Source organism: Felis catus, chromosome D2 (assembly GCF_018350175.1).
Source record: "Felis catus isolate Fca126 chromosome D2, F.catus_Fca126_mat1.0, whole genome shotgun sequence".
Lineage (NCBI taxonomy): Eukaryota > Metazoa > Chordata > Mammalia > Carnivora > Felidae > Felis > Felis catus.
The window spans coordinates 6707909-6734162 of NC_058378.1; the positions used below are offsets into that span (position 1 = coordinate 6707909).

The window sequence follows — 26254 nt, forward strand, 5'->3', positions numbered from 1 at the left end:
CTTAGTTCACAGATGGGGAAACTGAGGCTCTGAGTTTAAGCCGAAGTACAAATATGTGACACGACGCGAAAAGACTCGGGAAATGGGTGTCAAATCGTGTAAGGAGCCCCAATTTTACCTGGAGCACACACTCTGTGCACCTACAGATGAGGTGACATCCTAACACATTTAAATCACGTTTAAAAACCTATTTAACTCAGATTTTTCAGTAAGTTAGGGTTTTACGTCATATTTCCTATCGACCAGAACTCTAAAAAATAAGAGTTCTGATGGTAATTAGTAGGCACACTAGTTATCACAGTCCGGGACCAGATCCATCTAGATCTCCAGCACTAAAGGCGTCTACCACCGTGCACGGCCACGTCTGCTTACCCGCTGGGGTTCGATCTGCGGGTCTGGAACGGCAGCCACGCCTCGGTGTTCCGTCTCGCCCGCACTCCCACACAATGACCTGGCACCTGTTGTCCCTAACACCACCCGTGCTTCCCTAAAATCCCTTCCACACGGACGAGCCAGGATCATTTTTTTGGAAACAGATAAACAGAACACAGCCTCTGACCCCCTTCAGTGGTTGCCAAATACGTTTCCAGTTCGATCCCAAGCCCTTACCAAGCCCAGGAGGCCCGGGACAGCCCGGCCCGCCTCTGTCCAACCTCACGTCCCGCCGTTCCAGCCGCTGTCGTCCGGATTCAACCCCAGTCCGCTGCCACTGGCGCCCTTGGAATCTACTGTGCAAAGTCCCTCCTGCCTCAGGTAGGACCTCTGTGCCCGCCATTCCATCCGCTCGGTTCCCAGGATGCTGCCTGTCACTCCGTCCTCTCGCAGGAGACTCTGGAGAAGTTCCCTGGTACGCTCTATCCCATCCTTGTGTTTTAATGTCTTCACCACCCCCGCCCCATTCCCATGCTCTGTGGACATTTACTCCAAAGTGGGTTTTTTTGTTTTGTTTTGTTTTTTTTTTTGAGAGAGAGAGAGAGAGAGAGAGAGAGAGAGAGAGAGAGAGAGAGAGAATGCACACACACTCACGAGCAGGGGAACAGCAGAGAGAGACAGGGGACAGGATCAGAAGCAGGTTCCATGCTGTCGGCACAAAGCCCAATGTGGGGCTCGAACCCCCGATCCACGAGACCAGAGCTGATGTTGGACACTTAACCGACTGAGCCACCCAGGTGCCCCTCCAAACTCCAACAGGTTTTAAATGTTCTCCTCCCTTTACTTCCTTGCCACCAGCCCTTGGGTTCCCTGGATAATGTCAGCCCCTCACCACTGCCTACTCAAGTTCAAAGTCCCCTCCACCAGACCCCACAGCTGCCTTGCCTGGCAGACACAAAGCCCACTCCCCGGGGCAAAAGAAGCTGCTCATTATTCTCTAAAACCCTAGCTTCTTGCGTCTGCCCTGCATCTCTCTCCTTGGCCTCTGCCATTATCCCGTCTGCAATAATCCCAGCCACCCACCCCAAATGCCACCTCTGCCCGAAGCCTTCCAGATGTCCCCAAATGGACAGAGCCACTTCATCCTCTGCACCACTCTTGAACTTTGCTTCTACTTAATGGTATATTTCACGTGACGCTGACACCAGCATTAGCAACAGAGGGGCTCGTCCCTTCTACCAGGGGAAGCTCTTAGACACGGCTGGGCCTCTCTTGTAGTCCCAGTGAGGCTCACGGTGGTACCTGCGACCCTGGCCAGACCACGCGGCCCCGTGCCTCAGAACATCGCTGCTTTATTGCCTCTGACAGGCCCTTCCCGCCTCCTTCTGTAAACGACTGTCCTTTAAACTCGTCCGTATATCAGCCAGAACTAACTCGCCTCCGACACTCACTCTGCACCTTCCGGCACGTGCAGTAACATTCACAACACCTGCTAGGATGGCTGCATCCACGCAGATCCCCGCAGCCCGGGACCGAGCCGCCCCCCGCCGTCCCGTGTCTTCACAGCCCTCACCCGGGTCTCGACTGGTCCAGGTGGACGGACAGCCATGAAAACCTGGAGCTTAACTCACTACTTTGGGAAAGAAAATGCCAAGGAAAGGTCTGTGAAACACACAAAAGGGGCAGGGTAAATGCCGTGGGACAAAGAGCAAACGTGCATGCCCCCCCCCCCCCGAAGATCTGTAACCCATTTAGTATTTCCTGGGCACCCGCAAGGGTGGATGGCACAGCCTGTGAGTCAGGAGACAGACGTGCTCACAGACCCCGCCCAGACAGGTGTCTGTGCATGCGGAATGCCTTTCTCCCTTTTAATGAGCCATCTCAAAGAAATTTTACATCTTTGGTATTAATTATTTTAACCACATTCCTGCTTAACACAGGTTATTGTCCCATTTTACGGAAGGAAAAATTAGGATGTAAAAAGTTCAAGTACTAGCCTGGGGCCAGAGCCAGTCAATGAGAACCACATGGGCCCTTGGTCTCTGGAGTTTCAACCAGCTGTTCTTTTCACTAAAGAAATGGTCAGGGCAAAAGAAAAAAAAAAGGCAATGGCTTAGGTTTTCTTTCCTAAGCTCCATGTAGAAGATGTGCACTCTAATACAATAATTGATTACAAGCAGGAAACGATCCACACTGGCTTAAGGAATTAGCAAAGAACAGGTCATATTATAAAACTGTCCCCACTCAATATATCGATATATACGTTATCATTTCCTGGGTTAAACAGAGACTGTAACATAAGGTAAAGAAAAAAAATGTTACTCTACAAGATATGAGAGACGATATCAATATGATCTGCCTGGAACAGTCGTGAAGAATTAACATCAAGTGTCTTCCAGAAACTGCTAGATCTATATGTGCAAAACAGAAGGAGTTACGTTTCTTGTTGGTATTTCAGGCTATTAACAAAAATGATATATGTTCACGTGTACACGTAGATACGTGTGTATAAACATGTGTGCTTGTGTTACATATACATATATATAACACATAGCTATACGCACACACATAATGCAAGCACATACATGGTATACCCAAATTCATAGATCTTACGTGTACATAACATATATGCATCATATACATAAATACCTACATGCCTACACATGACGCATATAGGTATATGTACACTCACATCTTTCCTACATCAAAACTTACCACCTTGAATCGCCTTTTTAGGGGCTGGTTCTGTCACAGCTAGCGGAACTGAACGATTATTGATGTTTGCTCTGGGGCTAATGGATTAACCTTAAAAGTAACACACTCTCCTTTTCACAGAGGGTTTCAGAGGGTTTCTAAAACCGAAATAAGCACATACATCAGCAGCAGTGGCTAACACTGAATTTTTGGCATGGTGATGAGCATAGGGCAACAATCAATAAACGTTAGCCGCTGCTATTATTTATTTGTTCACGTAGGGACGCCTGGCTGGCTCACAGCCAGTAGAGCCTGCGACTCTTGCTCTTGGGGTCCTGAGTTCGAGCCCCACGTTGGGTACGGAGATTACTTCAAATTTTTTAAGATTTTGGAATTTGTTCACATAACAAAAATACACGTGCTGGGCACTGGGAATGTTGTGCTGCACAGCACGGATGGGAAGCCTGCCTGGGTGCTTGCCTAGCGGTGGAAGGGGCACACAACTAGCAAGACAAATAAGCAAAATACAGAGCATTTTATCTAGAGAGCGAGGCGGTCAAACTGAGCGAGGGTGTGGGGGAAGGCAGACTGCAGTCTGGGGCTACGCGGGTCGGAGGAGACGTCCCTGTGTATAGGGGTTAGCCAGGAGGATGTCCGTGGCAGGAGATTCCAGACAGAGGCTAGCGGGTGTGGGCGTCTGCTGACAGGTGAGGGGTGGTGGAGTAGAACGTCCGAGGACAGGAGACCTGGGAGGACCCCCCGGGTGGGCACGAGCACTCTGACCTCAAAGCTGTCGCAGCTGGGGGAAGAGGGACGTACACCTGCTTACTCTCACGGTGACACACATGGGCTGCCAGGCTGACAAGTGTATCGGGGAAGCGAGACCAGGAACAGAGAGACGGTGGGGGGGGGGGGAGGCTCCCGTGACAGCCCAGCCCAGAGAGGATGGTGGCAGATCCAGGGCGGCCACAGAGGTGGTGAGGAAGGGTGGGATGCCACTTACTAAGACGGATGTGGTGGGTTAGGCTTGGGAACCAGGAGGGTGTCAAGGACTCAGGCAGGGACTTCAGACAGGTCACCTCACTCAGCCCACAGGACAGTGTCGGGACAGACATGCCGCCTCACTCCCATCTCGCAGGAAGGAGACAATGCCACTACGGTAATTCTGCAACCTGACCAGATCTACTCGGTTAGTACAGTAAGTGGCTGCAGGGACAGGTGATCTTCCACAAGTAAGACCTGCCGCGTAACTGAGTGCCTGTCACTGTCACAGTGCCGACAGGCTGGCGGGGGACAAATGCGGTGACTTCCAAATCAGACCATGGGTAAGTAATGGTCTGGGAAAGAGCATGCCTGGGTGTGCTATAAAACAGAAAGAAGGTGAACCTAATACTGCTTAAACACCCACTCATGTACAGATTACACATTTCTGGGCACACACACAAAAATATCCCAAGGGCTGCAAACCCATTGTTTATGTTTGGCAACCCGACAGGTAACTTCTGTTTTCTTTTTGTTTCACTTCTAATCTGCCTAGAGGCAAGCTGCATTAGTTTTCTTTAGCGTTATAAATAAAAATTGACCCATGAAAATTTATTGTGCCTGTGTACTTTTAGTTTCACTCTCTCCCCCTTTTCTCTTAAGTCTTGGTGGAAAAAACTCTTACAACATTTATGTTAACTTAAAACCTAAACTGCTGTGATTCCAGCATTTAGGGAGCTCTGCAGGGTGAATCCAGTTTCCCTAGAATTCCTAGGACTTAGACTAGCATTTAGGTCTTGAGATCTAACCTGGTAAACATGAGAAAATACAAGGAGACCGCCTGTCAGCCACCGTGGGAATGAGAAGTCAGGCAGAGCCGGGACTGAGTCCACCACCCAGCTCCTAGAGTGACGGCCCCCTCCTCTGCAAGGAACGTCCCCATCAGAGGAGCTGAAGCAGGGGCCCGTGGAAACCTGGGAGGTCAGGATCGCTGGGGAAGATAATGGGACAGAGAAGGTCCCCAGGAAAGGAAAGGAAACAGGATCTCAGCCCAGCTGGTGGGAGGGCTGCAATCAAAGGGGAGAGAACTTGCTGGAAACAGAGCATTAGCGAAAAAGGTTGGGCACCCCTGGTCGGCAGTCTCCGGGGGAAAAGTGTGACTGAAGCTGGTGGCCGAGGGGGTCTCCCAGAGCGGTGGTGAGCTGGGCCCACGTGGGAGGTGACAGGGCGGCACACGGCCAGCATGGAGCCAAGTGCACTTCCTACAAAGCACGGTGGCACAGCAAGACCGCTGGGGGGGGGGGGGGGCAGGCACACGTGTCTCCGCACGGTGGGCGAGGACACATCAACCCTGCCACTCAACACAGGGGATCCGTCTTCGGTCTGTCTGTCTGTCCTAATCACGCCGTCTCGTGCCACCACATCAGCTAAGAAAGCGTGTCTCCACAGGACAGGGGTACTTGTAGACTGCCTCTCTGCCGCAGAGCCTTCCGGTCCCAACTCACTCCCCGTGGGACCTGTGGCAAGTCAACCCTGCGTCTCGGCTTCCCTCGCTGAGAAAGGGGAGCCGCCAATTATGTTAAGGACTGAAGGGGTTAAATGACAGGACGCACGTAGAAACCAATTCTTGACCTCAGCTGGTTTGGAATGTGCCACTTGAACGGGGTGACCCTGAGTGCTGGCCACACGGACGGGAGGTGCAGAAGAAAAGAGATGGGGGGGGCTCACGTCCCGGACGCAGCCTGTGTGCAGAGGGGGGGCGAAGGCGGGAAGGGGGGTCCCTGAGCCCTCGTCTTGCTTCACCCCTGACAAGGAACACGACAGCCGACCAGTCAATTACATGAGCCAGGTGTCCCACCCCCCCAACTCCAGTGCTGCACCAACATGGGGGAATTTGTGTCCTTCTGAGCTGTATACCTGGAGAGTTTGGACAACACACGCTTTCAGAAACTGACGGTGCCCGGCCGGAAGAGAACCCCCAAGTGGCTCGGCCGTGCTGGTGCTGGGCCCTGTCATGCCACCGTCTGCAGGACCTCCTGACCAACAGCTCGACAGAACAATGTCTGGACGTCCCAGCAGACCAGCCTCGTGGTCCTCAGTGTGAGGTCCGTCTACAGCAGCGGGCAATGGCCTCAAGAAAGGGCTCTTCTGGAACTCGGAAAATGAACTCTGTCGCCTGGGAACATGGGGACACGAGCTTCATCGCAGACGCTCTGAACGCAGAGTTCTGAAAAGCTTAGCCACAACCACCGGAGACCCGGCCAGACGTGGACAGTAACCGTGGCCATGAAGGACCCTGGGGACTATGGAAGAGCCAAGAGGTAAGTGCTCAGATCCAATTAACTACCCGTGAGGAGCAGCACGGGTGCAGGGCAGTCAAGAAGGGGGAAGAACAGGGGCGCCTAGGTGGCGCAGTCGGTTAAGCGTCCAACTTCAGCCAGGTCACAATCTCGCGGTCCGGGAGTTCGAGCCCCACATCAAGCTCTGGGCTGACGGCTCGGAGCCTGGAGCCTGTTTCCGATTCTGTGTCTCCCTCTCTCTGCCCCTCCCCCGTTCAAGCTCTGTCTCTCTCTGTCCCAAAAATAAATAAACGTTGAAAAAAAAAAAGGGGGGGGGGCAGAACAGATGGTAAATGTTATAGCACGGGGTCCAGCCTATGCAGTAAGACACGAACCAAAATACAGTGGGCTGCTCATTGGCGGGAGATTAGATCCCACTCGCGGGACGAGGTGAAGGCTGCGGATGTGTCCTCAGGCTGGCACATGACCCTCCTGATCAACGCCGCCCGCGAGGCCAGAGCGCTTATCAAAGGACAGAATACGAAACAAGTCCTTTCCCGCGGGGTCTCAACGTCGCCCGCACGCTGCTGTCGCCATCCAGAATGCCGTCGCGGTGCCCTGGGTGCCATCCCGGGGAAGCCGGCCGGGAAAACTGCACCTGCCTCTTCCCGTAGGTCAGCGAGGCCCCAGAGATGGTCCTGAGCGGGCTCTGCCGGCACCCTCTCCCTCCTTGCCTTTCGTCTTGGCCCCAACCGTCAAGGGACAGACTCAGTGGCGGCAGTCTCCCCCTGTGACTCCTTCTAACCTTCTAACTCTTTATGCCAGAATGTTCTATGGCAGGCCCAGGCTGTCTCGAGCACTGAGCTCTTGCGACTGCGCTCCAGGACCCAACTCTCCGGTGGCTCCTTTTTCTCTTCAAACCTTCTCTCCGGCAGTGGGGCCAGTAACATATCCTGCGATACTTAATTCGTTCTTACACAATCCCCACCCCCAGCCCCAACGGGCTTGCACTGCACCTTTTAGACAAGTATCTGGTCCAAAAGAAGCCACAGGAGAAAACGCCTGTCGGGATGAACGTGTGATTGGGTATGTTCAAGCAAGGTGGTGAGAGCTCCTTAGCTCGTCAGTGAATTCCAGCTCCTCATTAAATGCTATATAAAATTCAGCAGTTCACAGACAGACCTGAAAGCCTTGTATGAGAAATTCTGCAGCCGAAGCCAGCGTTGTGGCTATAAAACATACGGGAGCCCACGTGTACTCGCAGCCGTGGCTTCTAGAGCAACAAGGTTTACTCAAATGTCACGTGAGTCTAAGTCACGGTGACGGTCCATCTGGCTGCTGCGATGCATCCCGACCGGCCCCGCGTCCACTCTATGCTGTGGCCGGAGCGACTCCTTTTTTTTTTTTTTTTAATTTTTTTTTCAACGTTTATTTATTTTTGGGACAGAGAGAGACAGAGCATGAACGGGGGAGGGGCAGAGAGAGAGGGAGACACAGAATCGGAAACAGGCTCCAGGCTCCGAGCCATCAGCCCAGAGCCCGACGCGGGGCTTGAACTCACGGACCGTGAGATTGTGACCTGGCTGAAGTCGGACGCTTAACCGACTGTGCCACCCAGGCGCCCCTCGGAGCGACTCCTTTATGACGTGACCCGTTCGTGTCATTCTCCTCTGATGACCTGTCACCACACTCAGAACAGCATCCTGTTTATCCGTGGCCCACAACGTCCCCGCTCCCCCGCCGTCCACAACCTACTGACCGTCTGAGTCGCGGCTTCCTCTCAGCTCAGTGGGCCGCACGCGCCCTGAGCTGCTGCTCCAGTGAGCCTGGGGGGCCGCTGCACCTGTTGCGTCTCCTGTGTGCACGGCTCCTGCCCCCAACACCGCAGGGTGCTCCCCTCACTTGGGTTCAGGTGTCTGCTCAACTGACTTTTCTTTTTTTCACTATTTTATTTATTTTAGAGAGACAGAGAGAGTGAGTGAGCGTGAGCAGGGGAGGGGCAGAGAGAGAGGGAGACACAGAATCCCAAGCAGGCTCCAGGCTCTGAGCTGTCAGCACAGAGCCCGACGCGGGGCTCGAACTCCCGAACCGCGAGATCGTGACCTGGGCCGAAGTCGGACGCTCAACCGACTGAGCCCCCAGGAGCCCCTAAACTGACTTTTCTAATCACCGTATCTAAATCGTCATCCCCTTGCTAACCCGTTACAGTGCTTTCTTTATTTTCCTCCATTTCCCTCAACGCTACCTGGAATCACATATTCATTTGCTCACTGCCTGCTTCCCGCTGGCCACAATACAAGCTCTGCGAGGACACCGGGGCCTCTGCTGCAGCCTCAGGGTCTGTGACAGTGCCTGGCACCTAACAGGCTGCTCAGTAAAGACAAGCTGAAGGAACAAATGAACTTTAAACGAGCACTTTCTGTGTGTCACTCTCCGTACCCGGCAGCGGGGCCTAAAGATGAGTGACAAGTGGAACCGAGGCCTCTCCCTCAGGGACTTAAAACCCGGCAGCGAGGGAGACCACCCGCAACGAGGAGAAAGCACTGGGACGGGGGCATGGAGCGTTCCCAGGAAACTGGAGCAGGGTAGTCAGAGATAAGCAAGGACAGACTGGGGCCAGACCCCGAAGGACCCCGAACTGCATGCTGAGGAACTAGGCCTCCCTCTGAGGACCCACCACACATCACTAGGCAGCAACAGAAAGACGACAGAACCTGAAGTCAGACTCGCCAGAATGCAGTGGCTGTCTGTGTGACGCAAGTCGACACGCTACAGGTTTCTAGGCAAACCCACGACATGCCGTCGGCTTCTAGACAATGCCACTGCCCATGCACGCGGAGGACTGGAAGAAAAAGATGGTGACTTGGCTTGGGACAAGTTGAGTTTGTGGCACCTGAGGATGCCGCTCTAAGCCACAAGAATTTCTCTAGGGGTTGGGAGACCCTTGACTGACTGGGACAGTCTACCATCCTGCTCCTTGACCTTCTGCTCTGTCAGGGGCTCGCAAGGTCCCGGGGGCTCAGCTACACGTATCACACACGGGCACCACCGTGTTAGCTGGGATTCAGCCACGCGTGAGGAGCCCTTACCGCATCTGTCAGGGGTGACGTGTTCTCTGTCCTGCTTTCTTAAAACAAGGGATACCTGTTGCAGGCAAGTCTGACACAAATGCAGAGATTTCCAGGGAGTTTTTCCTAGTCAATGGCTTCAAAGTCCAATTCTAAATGGGAGACGACATTATGCACGATTTTAAAGACGAAAAAGTTCCACGGCACAAAAACAAGACACTCAGATCAATGGAACGGAATAGAGAACCCAGCAATGGACCCACAAACGTATGGCCAACTAACCTTTGACAAAGCAGGAAAGAATATCCAATGGAATAAAGACCGTCTCGTCAGCAAGTGGTGCTGGGAAAACTGGACAGTGACATGTGGAAGAGTGAACCTGGACCACTTTCTTACACCAGACACAAAAATAAAATGGATGAAAGACCTCAGTGTAAGACAGGAAGCCATCAACATCCTTAAGGAGAAAGCAGGCAAAAACCTCTTTGATCTTGGCCCCAGCAACTTCTTACTCAACAGGTCTCCGTAGGCAAGGGAAACAAAAGCAAAAATCAACTATTGGGACCTCATCAAAATAAAAAGCTTCTGCACGGCAAAGGAAACCATCAGTAAAACCAAAAGGCAACCGATGGAATGGGAGAAGATATTTGCAAATGAAAGATCAGATAAACGGTTATAGTATCCAAAAATCTATAAAGAACTTACCAAACTCAACACCCTAAAAACAAATAATCCAGTGAAGACATGGGCAAAAGACATGAGTAGACACTTTTCCAAAGAAGATATCCAGGTGGCCAACCGGCACGTGAAAAAATGCTCAACATCACTCATCGTCAGGGAAATACAAATCAAAACCACAATGAGATACCGCCCCAAACCTGTCAGAATAGCTAAGATTAACAACTCAGGCAACAACGGACGTTGGCCAGGATGTGGAGAAAGAGGAACCCTTTTGCACTGCTAGTGGGAGTGCAAGCTGGTGCAGCCACTCTGGAAAACAGTGTGGAGGTTCCTCAAAAAATTGAAAATAGAGCTACCCTACAACCCAGCAATTGCACTACTAGGCATTTATCCAAGGGACACAGGTGTGCTGTTTTGAAGGGACACAAGCGCCCCATGTTTATAGCAGCACTATTGACAAAAGGCAAAGTATGGAATGAGCCCAAATGTCCATCAACGGATGAATGGATACAGAAAATGTGGTATGTATGTATGTATGTGTATACACACACACACACACACACACACACACACACACACACACACACGGAGTATTACTCGGCAATCAAAAAGAATGAAATCTTGCCATTTGCAACTGCGTGGATGGAACTGGAGGGTATTATGCCAAGTGAAATTAGTCAGAGAAAGACAAATATCATATGACTTCACTCATATGAAGAATTTAAGATACTAAACAGATGAACACAAGGGAAGGGAAGCAAAAATAATATAAAAACAGGGAGGGGGACAAAACAATAGAGACTCTTAAATATGGAGAACAAACTGAGGGTTACAGGAGGGGTTGTGGGAAGGGGGATGGGCTAAACAGGTAAGGGGCACTAAGGAATCTACTCCTGAAATCACTGTTACACTGTATGCTAACTAACTTGGATGTAAATTAATAAATAAATAAATAAGTAAATAAGCAAAGAAAAAAAAAAGGAGAAAAAGTTTCGAAGGACGGGCACTATTATCTTCCACTTAGCGATGTCACAGAAATCCCACGTGAATATACGTATATACAAACACACGTACATACAAACCTGAGGGGGACGTGTTAAGGAGGCAAAAAAATATTTTAAGTAAAAAACTACAACTTCTGTTTAACTGTAAAGGACACCCACAGGCGACAGAAGGGCAGCACGCATCTCAGTGTCAATATCGTGTCAAGGTTTGCACCTCACGCGTCCCGCCGATGGGCTTGTGATCACGGGGTGTGGCCCAAATTTTAGTGATGTTACCTCTCAGTGAATCAATCATCCTCCATGGCTTCAGCCTCTGATCCTTCCCTGAGGAGTGGAAGATACAGAAGCAGGAAGGAACAGGCTGAGAGAAAGAGAGACCGCGAGTGGGGGAGGGCAGAGAGAAAGGGAACCACAAATTCCAAAGCAGGCTCCAGGCTCTGAGCTGTCAGCACAGAGCCCGAAGCGGGGCTCGAACCCACGAACTGTGAGTTCATGACCTGAGCTGAAGTCAATGCTTAACCAACTGAGCCACCCAGGCACCCCAGTATTTTGGTTTCTAAATGTAAACTTTTTTGTTGAAGTATAGCATAAATAGATAAAGCAAAGTGCTCAAGTTATAACTATAGCTTGATGCATTTTTACAAAGAGAGCACCCTGTTGAGACCAGCTCTCATGTGTCCTAATTACTTTTACTTCTTTTTAAGTACCTTTTTTTTTTTAATGTTTATTTGTTTTTGATAGATAGATAGAGCATGAGCAGGGGAGGGGCCGAGAGATGGAGAGACACAGAATCCGAAGCAGACTCCAGGCTCCGAGCTGTCAGCACAGAGCCCGATGTGGGGCTCGAACCCACAAATTGTGAGTTCATGACCTGAGCCAAAGTCGGATGCCCAATGACTGAGCCCCCCAGGTGCCCGGAAGGGCTTCGACACTCTGAAAATCAAACGCCCTGTGGGAATGACTGGCTGAACGGGCCTCGCTCCTGGGAGCTGTGTAAAATGTGCTCTTAGGCGGCAAACCCCTTGCACACTGGGGACGGCGGGCAAGAATCAGGAGAGTCGAGCACAAACACAGTGACAAGTTAGCTCTGTTACACAGAACGTTCCAGAACCAGAAGGATCCGCTTCCCTAACACACTGGATACATAAAACCGCTGCCCCACAAAAACCACACACCGGAAACAAGGGGTCTCCCGGACTCTACAGAACATTTTCCTCTTCCTCCTGCGGGCCAGGGGAAGGGAGCCGGTTCATTCCCACCCGCTCCATCGCTCTTCCTGCCTCTTACGCACCCGCTGTGCCACACACGCTCAGGAGAGGCCTCCCGAGGAAGGACACGGAGAGCAGGACAGGGGCTGGACTGTCACGACAACAGCCGGCCTCCCTCAGCTGCCCACATGGAATCTTGAGAGAAACGTCAGAGAATCTTTACTTGGATGTGTTCCGGACAAAAAATGCTCTGCGGCGAACAGTGTTTAAACATAACTGGCCCATTCAATAATGTTAGAAACAGGGGTGCCCAGTGGGGGGGGGGGGGGGTCAGTCGGTGAAGCGTCCAACTTTGGCTCAGATCGCGATCCGGCAGTTGATGAGCTCAAGCCCGGCGCCGGGCTCTGCACTAAGTGGGGCCAGCCTCCTTGCGGTTGTCTCTCTGTCTCTCTCCGTTCCCTCCCCACGTGCTCTCCCTCTCGAAAATAAACAGACTTTAAAAAAAAAAAAAAGGAACAATGTTAGAAACGAATGAAACACAGTTGCAGGATAACAGAAACTCTCTAGACTAGGAGGCCCCTTAATTTATCCGTGAGGAAAACAAAGCTCTGGAGACTTAGAGACTCCCCCACAACACCCAGCATGTGGGGGCTCAGTGGGGGCTCGGTGGGGGGCCGGCACCCACAGATCGGCAGCTGCTGAGAAAGTTAAACACACAAGGGACCGGAGCAGTGGCAGGAAGTACCAGGAAAACATAGAATCAGAAAGCTTCAAGAAAAACAGGTGTGACAAGTCCCGGCCCAGAGGAATGTAAATAGCAACACACTTTGCAGAAATGAGCCCTATGGTTGGGACACGTCCCAGAACAAGAGCACAGTATCGAAAAGGCACGGTCGTAAAAAAGATTAATTGACTAATTAAAAATTAGTTAAATAAAAGTGAAAGATTCGAACTTGTACACGGTATTGACTGATCTGCAGGGTTTGATTCTGGGGCAGTAAATCATTTACTTGCATGTGCGAATTTTTACGAAAAACCAGAAAACAAACTCAGGGTAAACAAAATAACAAAGATCAGACAAAACCCAGAAATCCTACTGGCATTTTCTTCTCACGGGCTTTTACGTCAAAAGCAGATGTGAAGTCTGGCAGCTGAAAAAAAACGCATTAAGGAAATTCTCAGCACCTCACACTTCTAGAGCCTCTCCTGCTCACTCAGGCTGTTACAATGAAGCTAACGAAAGTCTTCCGCCAGATCAAATGCAGCCCAGACCACGGTTTGTATTTCAAACCCAGTTTACTGTGGAAGTGCCAGGCCAACCCCAAAGTCGGCACCGGCCACTTAAACAACTTCCTTTATAAAGGGGTAAAGGCCCTTCTTTCCCGGCACGCGGTGGGGAACTGCGTTCGCTTCCACGGGCAGATACAGAATTTATAAGAAATGCTATCTTTATATAAGAATTAATAAGAAAACATACCAGGAAAAAAACTCATCATTTCTTGGGTAAAAGTTCAGCACAGGCTCTCAGTCTGCACTTGGTTGTCTTGGTTTCAGATGATCTCCTTAACTGAACTCAACCACACTGCGGGTCATGAAACGCAGTCCGCTGGACACAGTCGCAAATCGGTTCCCAGCTCCCACGCATGCAACACGAAAACGTTCCACTAATGGAAAAGCCAGACGCCGACGATGGGGGCAAGGTGGGTTTTGTGGGCCCGGGGAACCAGCTCGCCCGAGGGGTCCGTACTGAGTGCACAGCCTAGGACACGAAAGCCACCTGGCACCCAGCGGCAACCAAAAGGAGGTGCCTGTGCCAGCTCCTGAGAAGCCTCGGTGGAACAGCCCCACGTGACTGTAAGTGCTGTGCATTCTGGACGGCGGAAAGCCGTGCGGGTTCACGCACAGTCATTTCCCGAGGGTGCCGTCCTCCCGACAGCCCAAGCTGTCCTGGAACGGCTGTCCTGCGTTCTGGGTGCGAGACGTCCTTAAATCCCTACCGCTGAGGGTCTGCGTGTCTGACCCTGCGTGGGAAAAGCCACGCAGCCGTCACGGCACACGGGCCAGTCAACGATTTATTTGGGGGGCTAATGGCACCAACGCTGGGTGGCTTCTCCGTGATGCAGGAGCCTGTGCTCTCCGGAGAGGTCCGAGGGTTTTCTCCTGCTGAGCGTCACTGCCCAACAACCCGCACCAGACGCCTGCCCCCCGGACCGCTCCCCCACCCACTCCAATCGCCGCGGCCCAGAGCTTTCGCTTCCCACTTACTTGTATTTTAAGAGCAGCCACTGAATTAACCAGAGTCCTACGAGGATCATGCCGTTAATCTCACAGATAGAAAAGGCCCACTGCACACGGTTAAAATGGTCAAAAAACGTGTCCGGTAGCGGGGGCTGCACCTCCTTGGGAGGCACTCGCTCGTGGACGACCGAGATCATCACCGTGGTGAGGACGAAGCAGGAGAGCGCGTACAGGAAGGCCAGGCAGGTCTTGCCCCACTCCATGGGGTACTGGGAGCGCTCGGGCTCGGGCATGGGGATCTTGATCATCTCCTTCCGGTAGCCGTTAGGCACCCCGTTGGGCGTGGCCTGGAGGCCGGGGCCGGCCGCGCCTGCGCCCAGGTGCCCGTTGGCGTGGCCGTTCTTGTGCGCCTCCATGTGCTGCTCCACCTTCAGGGTCTCGATCATGTCCAGGAGCCGCTGCCCGCTGTCGGCCGACACGCGGCACAGGGGCGGCCGCGTGAAGTCCTCCCGGGTCAGGCCGATCAGGTCCCGGCCCGTGAAGTGTTCCAGGGGCTCACAGTACTCGGGCATGGCGTGCTCCAGCAGCCAGTCTGCCACCTTCCTGGGGGACCAGTGCGCCACCTCCTTCATGGTCCCGGCGGGCGGGGGTCAGCGGTCCCGCGGCGGCGCGCCCATGCTGCCCGGCCTCATGCCGGGGACGTGCGAGGCCAGACGCGCGGAGCCGCTCCCGCAGCCCGCACGCAGCTCTCCGGGGCTCTGGGCGCCCGAGCGCGCTCACCTCATGGTGCACCGGGGGTCTTCCTTCTGCGGAGGCAAGAGACACAGTCAGGAGGGGGCCGCACGTCAGTCCCCGGGGGCATGCCCCAAGAACCGGCCACCGGGGGAAGGCACGGCGCACGCCCCGAGAACTGGCTACCGGGGAAGGCAGAGCGTGCACCCTGAGAACAAGCTACCGGGGAAGGTGCCCCGCGCACTTGGAGAACCACCTGACGGGGAAGTTGCAACTGGCTGCACCCGGAGAACCACCTGCCGGGGAGGGCGCAGCTGGCCGCAGGGCCTGGTCCAGGGTCTCCCCCTGGCCCATCGTTCCTGAAGGAGCATTAGATTAGACCCGGACAGATACCGAAGAATGTTTTCTAAGCCAGCATCCAACGGTGCTCCGGACATGCCTCGGTATAGGTTGGGGATTCCCTCTGTGCTTACTACCTACTTTCTGAGATGATCTGAAATAACGCGGCAAAGTGGCCGAATCTACCAAACTATCTGGTGGAGAAATGTCTTCAAACGTACATAAACCACTGCAACGTCACAGAGACACAAGAGAATCACAGAAATGCTGAGCTTCGAGAGCATCTGGTCCAACAACTGCAGAGTCCTACACGCAAAAAAACACCAAAGAATCCCGTTTTCCAAATGTGGGGTCATTTTCTACTCTTCTCTCAGCTGGTTTTCTTCAATCAGCATGTATCAGTGTTGTAACGACCACTTAAAACCCAAAACAACACGTGAGAAGTAAAGACCGCGTTCTGGAACAAGCGATCGTGGTTAGCGAAATAACGGCGGTCGGCGGAAGACCAAGCATAATTTGAGTCAACAGCGCCTTCATCTGTGAAACCAACAGTCAAGTATCCCCTTGAAAAGTCGTATGTAATTGCAGCACTAAAAGGGGTCTGGAGATCCCATATCCTTTTTTTCTCTTTCTCAAATTTTCTATCCTATCCAATAGCTAATGTCTACTTTCCCTCACCATGGAAACACCCTGTCCAAGAGCTGCCTAACTTTTGTTTCTCAAAAGGTGAATGTGGTGCTAACTACAAAACAACAACAACAACAACAACAAAAACAAAACCAAAAAAACGTGCACAGATTAATAGGTTTAATGGCTAGAAATGAGTCATGACCGTGTTTCCCGAGTATGCTTCGTAGAATCATAATCTGACAAAATGCTCTGCGCTTTAGAAATCATCCAAATGAGGTCTAGGAAGTGCACGTCCTCTCCGAGGGCCAGCAGTACGCGTTGGCAGTTGGGACTGTGCATGAGTTAGAGGCTCCAGGAAATCGTCCGGGACCAAAACCGGGTTACCACGATTCCTCGAATTGACTTCACTGAGGCTTGCTCCCCACCACTTTTCTTCCCCAGCGATCCCGGTCAACCCCCCAAGGAGCACATTGCTAACGGCACAAACAAGACCCAAATTCAGGTCTTCAATTCCAAAGTCCAAACTCGTCTCTACTGTACCCTGAATCAGAGTCTGGAATCAAGGTGGACAGCCATCCACTCCCAGTTTCTCCACCCCCATAACAACCAATCAAATGGCAGCACAGCTCAAGATATTCCAGACCTTGCAAAAACATTGGGTGTTCTCTCTTCTGGGCATCCACGTTGCTCTTCCACCGGCCTGTGGCAAGTGTCTGTCTGCACTTCACCCACGAGACCACGAGTGAGGGCGGGAGGGCTGCCATCTTGAACATCCACATACTCACCGTGCAAGGGCTGGGAGGTGCTCACTTGACCTCTGCTCAGTACCTCAGGGCATGCCCCTGACATCTATCGGCATGTAGATGGGGTCGTGGAAAGTAAGACCTACGGACATTGCCACTGACGCTGCAAACTGCTTGAAAACCGTTTGGATGGCCAAGGAGGATGCGGTGGGCATTCTTCAGAGGGAAACATGAAACCAAAGTGGACCTCTGGCCATTTGAAAAGCACTAGAGAAGAGCGTCGGTCGTCGCCAGTCCTGCCCGGCGACGAGAAGACACAAGCCACATGGGAGTCCTGCCGGAAGGTCCTACAGGAAAGGGGAACTCGCCAGATACTCCCCGGCAGAGTTACAGTAACAGGCAAGGGGGCCTTCTGCACATGGGAGTGGCTACAAGAACTCTAGAGAAGAAATCCTGGTGGAACGTTCAGGCCCAAGGGAATGAAAGGGCTTTTCATGTGGCTTCCTCATTTCCCCTGCCGGAGGTGGGAAGTCGGCCAGAGGGGAACCCGCGGGGGACCACGGAGACCAGACCATGCCAACTCGTGATTTCACTTCTTTCTGATGAGGAAATTGTCTGATAATCTCCTCCTAAGGCTTAATAACCTTTAAAACAGGAAAACAGCCAAAGGTAGGAGACAATAGAGGCCGTCAGACATGCTCGCAGATGGAGGAACACGGATGTCACAAAAGTGAGTCCCATCAGCAGTTTGACAGCCACAGGAACTCTCAAGACGCAGCAAGACGCAGCGACGGCTCCCCTGGTGAGAGGACAATAGCGCTGTCCCCTCCCCAAGGCCGTCCCGGCGCTCACCCCCAGCGTGCACACCCGGCCATCGACTCAGCTCCAATAAGTCCAAGGTCTTCTTCCCTTGGTCCTTCAGGTCCTTCCCAATCCCATCCCCATCCCTGAATCCCGACCGCGCCGATACCTGCGACCACGTGATGTAACCGGCTCGTGTGCCCACAAAGACGGCCGCCTATGTGAGTCGGGAAGCTGGGAGTCGGGCCCCTGCCTGGCTACATCCCTTCCTGACAAAGTCCTGAACCCTCGCCGAGCCTCAGTTTCCTCTGGAAAATAGGATTAACGACAACCTTGCCCACCTTCCCTGGGGCTGCTCCTGCTCTGAGGACCTCAAGGGGGAAAAGGAATGAAAGCTACTGATTACGCCAAGAAATACGTCTTGTTCTTCTGGTAATGTCCTGCTTGCTTTCTGACACCCGACTGGGCCCCCGGTGACATTTCATAAATAGGGACTGAAGCTGCCACCTCCAAATGGCATTTTTAAAGCCCAATCATTCTGACACACGAGTTCAAACAGCCTTCCAAATTTCCTCAGAAAAGAAACCTTTGTTTTTCGAGCAAGCTTTGAAACTTGAAAATAAAGGCCTAGATGCTATTTTCTTGCAGACGATTTTAAGATCACGTAAAAGGGGAAAAGAACATTTCCATGGAAGCAACTGCCGGGCATACTCAATACCTCAAAGGTCACTGCTCAAAGGTGAGGACTTACTCAGACACCCCAGGGTCCAGCCGTGGGAGACAAAGTGGCTGGCCTCACACGCTCACTTTTTTTTTTTTTTAATGTTTATTTTTGAGAGAGAGACGGAGTGTGAGTGGGGGCGGGGCAGAGAGAGAGGGAGACACAGAATCCGAAGCAGACTCCAGGCTCCGAGCTGTCCACACAGAGCCTAGTGCGGGGCTCAAGCCCACAAGCCGTGAGATCATGACCTGAGCCAACGCTGAGCCCATGCGTAACCGACTGAGCCACCCAGACACCCCACATGCGCACTTTAGGATAGGACAGCACAGGACAGGACAGGATAGGACAGGATAGGATAGGGTACAGCGTTTCTGAGAAGTGTTTTCCCATCTAGACCCAGAAGACTGCACGTTGGGCTGAGCTCCGAAAACAACTACTACCCCCGTCCAGAAAAGTCGCCCCGAATCCATTCCTGGGAGAATGTTCAGAAATAATGCAGAGCTCAACGTATTAGATTGGGTACTCAGAATTCCAAAGTAAAAAGAGAATAAAATCTGGACATAAACTCGGTATATCCCGAAATACTGGAAGATGAGAGAGGGAAGAGGTGCCGGGACGCTCGTTCATGGGCAATTTTCGGACGGAAGTAAACCAGAGTCCAGGGGGCGGTGGTGCGTCTAAACTCTCCTGCAGAAGAGCAGAGCTAGTCTGCAGCGAGACCGAACCCAACATGCGTCCCGGGCCCCCCGCTGCAGGTACTCGACGACCTCACAGAGGTGAACAAGTGTGAGGGGTAGGCTTAAGAGTCTATAAACCAAAATCATGGAGTCCTACAGGACTGAGGGCAGGAACAACCCCTCCTACTCATCACGGATCCTATACCCAGCAGGTTTCTCTCAGACCCAGACTAAAGGAAAAAGAAATCTGCTAACACAATCCGGCTCCCATTCTTACAGTAGATATTTTAGGCTTTAAAATTATAAAAGCCATCAGATAATGTGCCACAACACACTATAAACTATTTGTAGTTCATTATCAAGGCCAGCTCTCTACAACCAGACAAATATGTTAAAGCAATTAGCCTGGTAATGAAAACAAAACATTAAGCAAACAAAAGAACTAAGTCATTTATGAGTATGTGGTTTATCTCTGCTCAAAAAGAATCTACTATATTATCTTATTGTCTGGTATTGTCGAGAAATAAGACATCGTTGTGTTCACAAAAAGCTACGATATGACTTAAACAATGAACACAAGTTTTCAAGAAATTAAAACACATTGCATAACGCAGTGCACAACAATTGCTCAGAAAATCTAAGTTCTTTTTAATTTTTTAATGTTTTTTTCATTTTTTTGAGAGAGAGGAAGACAGAGAACGAGCGGGGGAGGGGCAGAGAGAGGGGGAGACACAGAATCCGAAGCAGGCTCCAGGCTCCAAGCTGTCAGCATAGAGCCAGACGTGAGTCTCGAACTCACAAACTGAGAGATCATGACCTGAGACGAAGTCAGACGTTTAACCATCTGAGCCGCCCAGGTGCCCCTGAAAATCTGAGCTCTAATAATTACTCTGTACTTTCCTCCAATCCCAAGGCCTCAGTTTCCTGCAGAGGAATGATTTATTCCATCTGCTTGTTGCATTAGTTTCAGGAATGTGTGCATGACTGTGCTTTGGATAACATAAAGCAATACATAAAAATGTAAAAAAATTATTTACTGAACGTCAGTTAACCTTTAAAGTTTCAAGGAACTTATTAAAAGTGTCATGAAAGTAAGAACTGAATTAAAAAAAATTTTAATGTCTATTTACTTTTGAGAGAGAGAGAGAGAGAGAGAGAGAGAGAGAGAGAGAGAGAGAGGGGCAGAGTGCAAGCAGGGGAGGGGCAGAGAGAGAAGGAGACACAGAATCCGAAGCAGGTTCCAGGTTCTGAGTTATCAGCACAGAGCCCGACGCAGGGCTTGAACCCACGAACCGTGAGATCGTGACCTGAGCCAAAGTCAGACACTCAACCGACTGAGCCACCCAGGTACCCCTGAATTGAATTTTTATAATTTTTTTAAGGCATGGTGGGCCCAAGATTGAACGAACATAGCTGCCCTGTCAGCGAAGAAAGTACAGCAAAGTTCCAGATGTTTCTGAATGCTAATGATGGCAAATCACAGTAGCAAGCAGTGCATGCATGATTAATCTTATAAGCATATAGCGAGCTAAATTCTTTCTGCTTCCTGCATCAAATGTTTAAAAGCAAAAGCAAAAGTAACACGGGCTCTATACGGACTTTGCTCTACTAGCTCAAATAATCAACTTTGTGCGAGACCACAATTTAGGGAGTGTGTAATAGCTCAGACTTTTGACACGAACCTACCTGTGGGTGCCTTGTCAAAGAGCAACACTAATTAAGAATCAACATTATATTCTTGAAACACATGAACTGCCTTTTTGTAAACACTACAAGTCCAGATAAAGGTCTTTACGTCCCTAGAACTTTCCATAAAAGGCAACAGTAACCTAACGGACCTTTTATTTATTTATTTATTTTTATTTTTTTTTCAATATATGAAATTTATTGTCAAATTGGTTTCCATACACCCAGTGCTCATCCCAAAAGGTGCCCTCCTCAATACCCATCACCCAGCCTCCCCTCCCTCCCACCCCCCCAATGGACCTTTTAGAGCAGCGCAGGCAGGCCCTCTGCAATACTCAAGAGACAGGTGTCCAATTCTCTCACTCAGTGTGGAGAACTCCTGAATGCTTTTCTCCAATCTAATCAGCTATAGTTTGGTTTTTTGTTGTTGTTGTGGTTTTTTTTTTTTTTTTTGCTATTTAACACATAAAGAGCTAACCTACAGAGGCAAAATTCTTACAACTGTACTTGTCAAAAGGAAAAAAATGGTTAGGGTAACAACTGTATCACTTCTGCTGAAGGACCTACATGTTTACTTCAGTCTAGAACAGAAGAAATTTTACATCGCTCTGGATGCCTTAACCTTCAAACCGTCCTTTATTGTAGATTGCTGTTATGCACACGGTTCAAAACTCCAGTGTCAAACTCTGACTGGCAAACAAAATCTCCCCTTAGGCTCCTTGAACTAAGGGCACGCTGCCTGATTTTGCTTAGAGATGAGAAGAAAGGGCCTGTGGCCCAGTTAGGCTGCTAGGAGAGCCTCAGGTGGGGACACCCTTCCCTCTCCTCCACACTTTGTCTATTTCAGGAAGTCCGATACTTAGATTTCACCAGATCGGAAACGAGTTCTTTCTCAGCAGTTGCCCTAGAACAACCCACCGACAGCCTCCCTTTAAACGGCCCCTCCCAAAGGGACCCATTCTGGTGTCGCAGTCCCCAGTGCTCCAGAGGGAAGGAGATGACTCTTGGCTGACAAGAGCAGGGCAGTGACATCATGACAAGAAATGGGCCAAATCAACTGGATACGCTGTTCCACGGTTGTGGCTGTTCTCTGATGGTATGAAATACACGCGTGTCCTCCATTTCCAGGGGAGCCCCACCGCCAGCAAGAGGAGCTCATGTGAGTAATTCCAGGGCCGAACAGAAACATTCAGCAGCCAGAAAATTCAAAGAATCACTTACTGTGGCAAAAATTAAAAACCACCTAAGAGTTCCACAGGGAGAACTAAATATAGCATCATACAACAGAATAGTAATTAAGCCTCCACTAAAGACCGGACGATGTTTCTATAGCTGTAGTGATACACACACGCAGATTTGTCAAACAGGTTACAAAAGACAATGAAGCCATTTTTGTGACCATACATGTATCACAACTATCCACAGAAAGGAAGTCGAGGGGCACATGGCTGGCTCAGTCGGTTAAGTGACCGACTTTGGCTCAGGTCATGATCTGGCGGTTTGTGAGTTCGAGCCCCATGTCGGGCTCTGTGCTGACAGCTCAGAACCTGGAGCCTGCCTCTGATTCTTGTCTCCCTCTCTCTCTCTCTGCACCTTCCCTGCTCACACTTTACTTTCTCTCTCTCTCTCTCTCTCTCTCTCTCTCTCAACAATAAACATTAAAAAAAAAGAAGTCTAGAAGGCATATGTCAGCTTCTGTTACCTTTGGATGTTGAAATTGTAAACTAAGTTTCTGCTTAATTTTTTTTCACCCTCTTCTAATTTCTCTGATAAATACATATTACTTCTGTTTAGAGAAGGGTTGTTTTTCCTTCAAGCATATTGCTTTTAAACATGGAGGCTACACTGTAAAATTAAAAATACATGCTTCCTACATTAGCTTTCTTTCAAAATCAGAAGCGGGCTTGCAGATTTCTCCAAGTAAGTGGATTCTTTGCCTCCTGTGTATAACTAGGTTCCCGAGTCCTCCTATTTCCAAAACAGAACGGTCCCAGGATATGAGCAGAACCATCAACAAAGATAAAGCTCAGATCCGAACCTAAGTGCATAAAGAAGTTCTGGTCTCAGAGATTTCCCATCATTCCAGAGAGAAAACAATGACAAACCATCAGAATTACCACTGTTCTGTCATCCAGGCTTTCAATACCCGTCCATCAAGCTACCTACTGACTGTCTGAAACCCTGCCCTATTGTCATTTCAGGAAGGAAAACCATGCAGGTCTCCAATGACAGCTAATCACTGCAGTTTCCCCCTGGGGTTTCATTGTCAGAACCCAATTACCAAACTCTGAAGATGATCAGTTCCACCCAACTGATAAGCTGCCTAAGTCTGAAACCAGCAGGACTACTATACTTACTTACTTACTTACTGACTTTATTTATTTATTTATTTATTTATTTATTAATTATTTTTGAGAGAGAGAGACAGACAGACAGACAGGGAGACAGAAAGCACACGAGTGGGGAAGGGGCAGAGAGGGGTCGGGGGGGAAGAGGATCCAAAGCGGGGTCTGTGCTGATAGCACAGAGCCCGACGCGGGGCTCGAACTCACGAACTGTGAGATCACGACATGAGCTGAAGTCAGACGCTTAACCGACAGGAACCACCCAGGTGACCCCAGCAGGAATATTTAATATTCATCTGGATAATCCATGGTCCTTGGACACAGACCCCTGTAGCAGCACTCAAGGCACGCGGGGAAATAATCAGGGTCTCCAAGTTGCACGGCTCTCACGTCCAGCTGAGGTGCGCGGTGATCGCATCTGCCCCAAGAAGCCGGGGAAAGGCTCCCCTCTCCTTACCTCTGTTTGCTTCCACTTTGGTTTCTGCCTGCAGTCTAACTCCACGGCAGCCACTGCCATGCTGCCGTCAGATGGGCCTCTGTGGCGTGCAGGGCGATCTCCTCACCGGACGCTGGAGGCCTCTGGGGGCTCCTACAGCCGCCTGGACGATGTTCACATTCCTGAGCCTCCGCCAGGGCCTTCCACGACACAGCCTGTGTCTCCACCTGACAGCCTTTCCCTACAGGCAGAGGACGGGGGCTACACCCATGCTCATGTGGGTAGGGAAGATACGAGCCAGCACAGCAGCCCAGAGGGATACCAGCCTTGGACCCTAACGGCCAGGGGCTGGGGTTTCCAGACCCAAGCGTGGGCAGACGACACGGCCTGAGGCCAGATCCAGGCAGGCAAATGGAACTAAGACTGAACTAAGACCCTTGAACTAAACAAGAATCCCTCTAAGACGACAAAAAGTGGGCCTGTGAAATTAGTACCCGATGATGCGGACTTCGAACTCGCACGACCTGTGCGGTGTGGGTCCCAAGCCAAGAAATCGATGCAAATACACACACGAGAAGTTAACACAGAACAACCCCTTCGAGCCCTTTCAGCAGGCAAGAGTTCACAGGATTCCCACGGAAGAAGTGCTCTGAGCTGAGGAAGAACGAGAATTGAAAATTATAAATCACACAAGGAAATAATCCACCATGAGGGAGAAATTTGGCAGGTGTGACAAACAGGAAGTTTGCCAAACCACGACCTTGAGAAAATAAAGTTTGAAGAGGCTGTGAAGTGAGTATACAAAAGAGGTAAATGAAAGTTGAAACCTCAATGAAACAGTAAGAGGAGAAAAAGAAAAGACAGGTGTGTTTAAAGAAGTTATAAGAAAATCCCAGGTTCTCCCCTGGGCCTGTGCCCGGCGGATGCCCCCGGAGGAAAGCGGGGAGAACAAGAGCTACACGGGCTCGTGAAAGGGAGAGAAACGGGCAAACATCTAAGGTGTATTGGTTTAAAGGCAACGGACAGGTTTTTTCAAAGCCCCAAGCTCCAGTCCCCCAGCATCCATACAGTCTAGCAGGGGAGACGGAAAACGAAGTCCAGTCGATCGAGAGAGGAATCGCATTTCAGGATAGGTGTCTGAGTGATTGTGTGTTCGTTTCCAGGGCCTCTTCAAGCTCTCCTGGTTTTGCAAAAAGAAGGAACAGGAAAGGCGAGGAGAAGAGCAGAGAGGGTAGGTGAAGAAGCGGGTGGCCGGAGAAGCGCCGAGGGGGCGGGGAAGCAGGTGGCCGGCTGGGAACGGACGGAGGAGCCAAGGAAGCAGAGCCCCAGCCCCCGGGGAAGGAAGGATGAGAAGCAAGAGAAGCAATGTGACTTCTGGAAGAGAGGCCAGGAGGGTGAGAAGCTCGTTGGCACAGGTGCCTTGCAGGATCGGGGCGGGGGGGTGGGGGGGTGGGGGGAGTGGAGGGGTGGGGAGGTGGGACTCCAGATAGAAGGACTGGTTAGAAGACCATTTAGGAAGCTGCCCCCGCCTCTCCCCGCAGCTGGGGAGCCTGCACGTGCCTTCCGCGGAAGGGGGGCACCCGCGCCGTTAAGAGCAGGGGCATCGCACGAAAACAGGGACTAAGGAAAGCACGTGCACACAGATGCGACGTCACACCTGCCCCGGGCCCTCGCCTCCTTACAGCCCCCGACGCCGGCTGCCAGGCTGAACACGTCCCGGCAGAGGAAGACCCAAGGCTTCCCGAACCCCCGACACTAGAAGAGAAAAGGACCCGGACCGTCTGGCACTGAAATCCGCAGAAAACAAGAGGAGTGAAGGGTGCGGCTGGAACAGCATCTCTGGTGCTTCCCTTACAATTCGAATGGACAAACGAAAGGTAACAGACATCTGAAGAAACTCTCGCAGGAAAGCCAGAGACTGAAACAAAACAGGGCACGGAACACCCACTAGGTAGGGAATTCCAAATGTGGAGAAAAACGAGTATTCACGACCTCAGACAGACGCCGCGAACAGAACGGGCCACGCACGGAAAGGCAGTCGGAGAATCTTAGTATGTGTGCTGCCGAAGCGAGCACTGGTCGGAGAATCTTAAAAGGAAAGCCGTTTGTGAATGAATTCACGGTAAACATGAAAACAGCACAACATATTCAGTTGGAAAAAAAAAAAATCTCTCCGTGGAAGAAGACAGAGATGGAAAACCGAGAGCAAAGGTAAAAACATGAAAAACAGAATCCAGGGAGTTTCGTATGTGGGAGAGAAGGGATCTCTCAGAACCGAGGGGGACAGGAGTGGCCAGGGGTGAAAGCGTTCCCCAAGTGGCCGTAAAAGCTGAGAATATACGTTCCTGTTATCACGGTCCGGTTAGCAGGTCACGTGAAAGGAAACCGGGAGGCGACATCTTGAAGGACGCTCTGCCCGCCTGCCGGTCGCCGGCCAGAAGACCCAAGGCAGACCCGGGGTGTGGAGACAGCAGAATGCACCGCCCCGAGATGGGCCACCTTGACAGAGGTCTGCTGTCAGGTGAAGGCCATCGAGGGGAGGCGGACACAAGAAAGGCGCTCTGCCCTTCCCCGCCTGCCCACAAGCTGCACATGAATTTGTCAAGGTCGCCCCCGCCT

At 51.1% G+C, this 26254-nt stretch overlaps 1 protein-coding gene across 10 annotated transcripts in view; it reads right to left on the bottom strand.

Annotated features, from left to right (window-relative positions):
- SGMS1 (sphingomyelin synthase 1) overlaps nt 1-26254 on the bottom strand; it is a 289510-nt gene that overhangs the window by 25691 nt on the left and 237565 nt on the right. For all 10 annotated transcript variants that reach the window (XM_045039869.1, XM_019814218.2, XM_045039864.1 and 7 more), the window contains one exon: nt 14553-15331. In XM_045039869.1, coding sequence (XP_044895804.1) covers nt 14553-15157 — 605 coding nt within the window. In that variant the 5' untranslated portion in view covers nt 15158-15331. The remainder of the gene's footprint in view (nt 1-14552; nt 15332-26254) is intronic.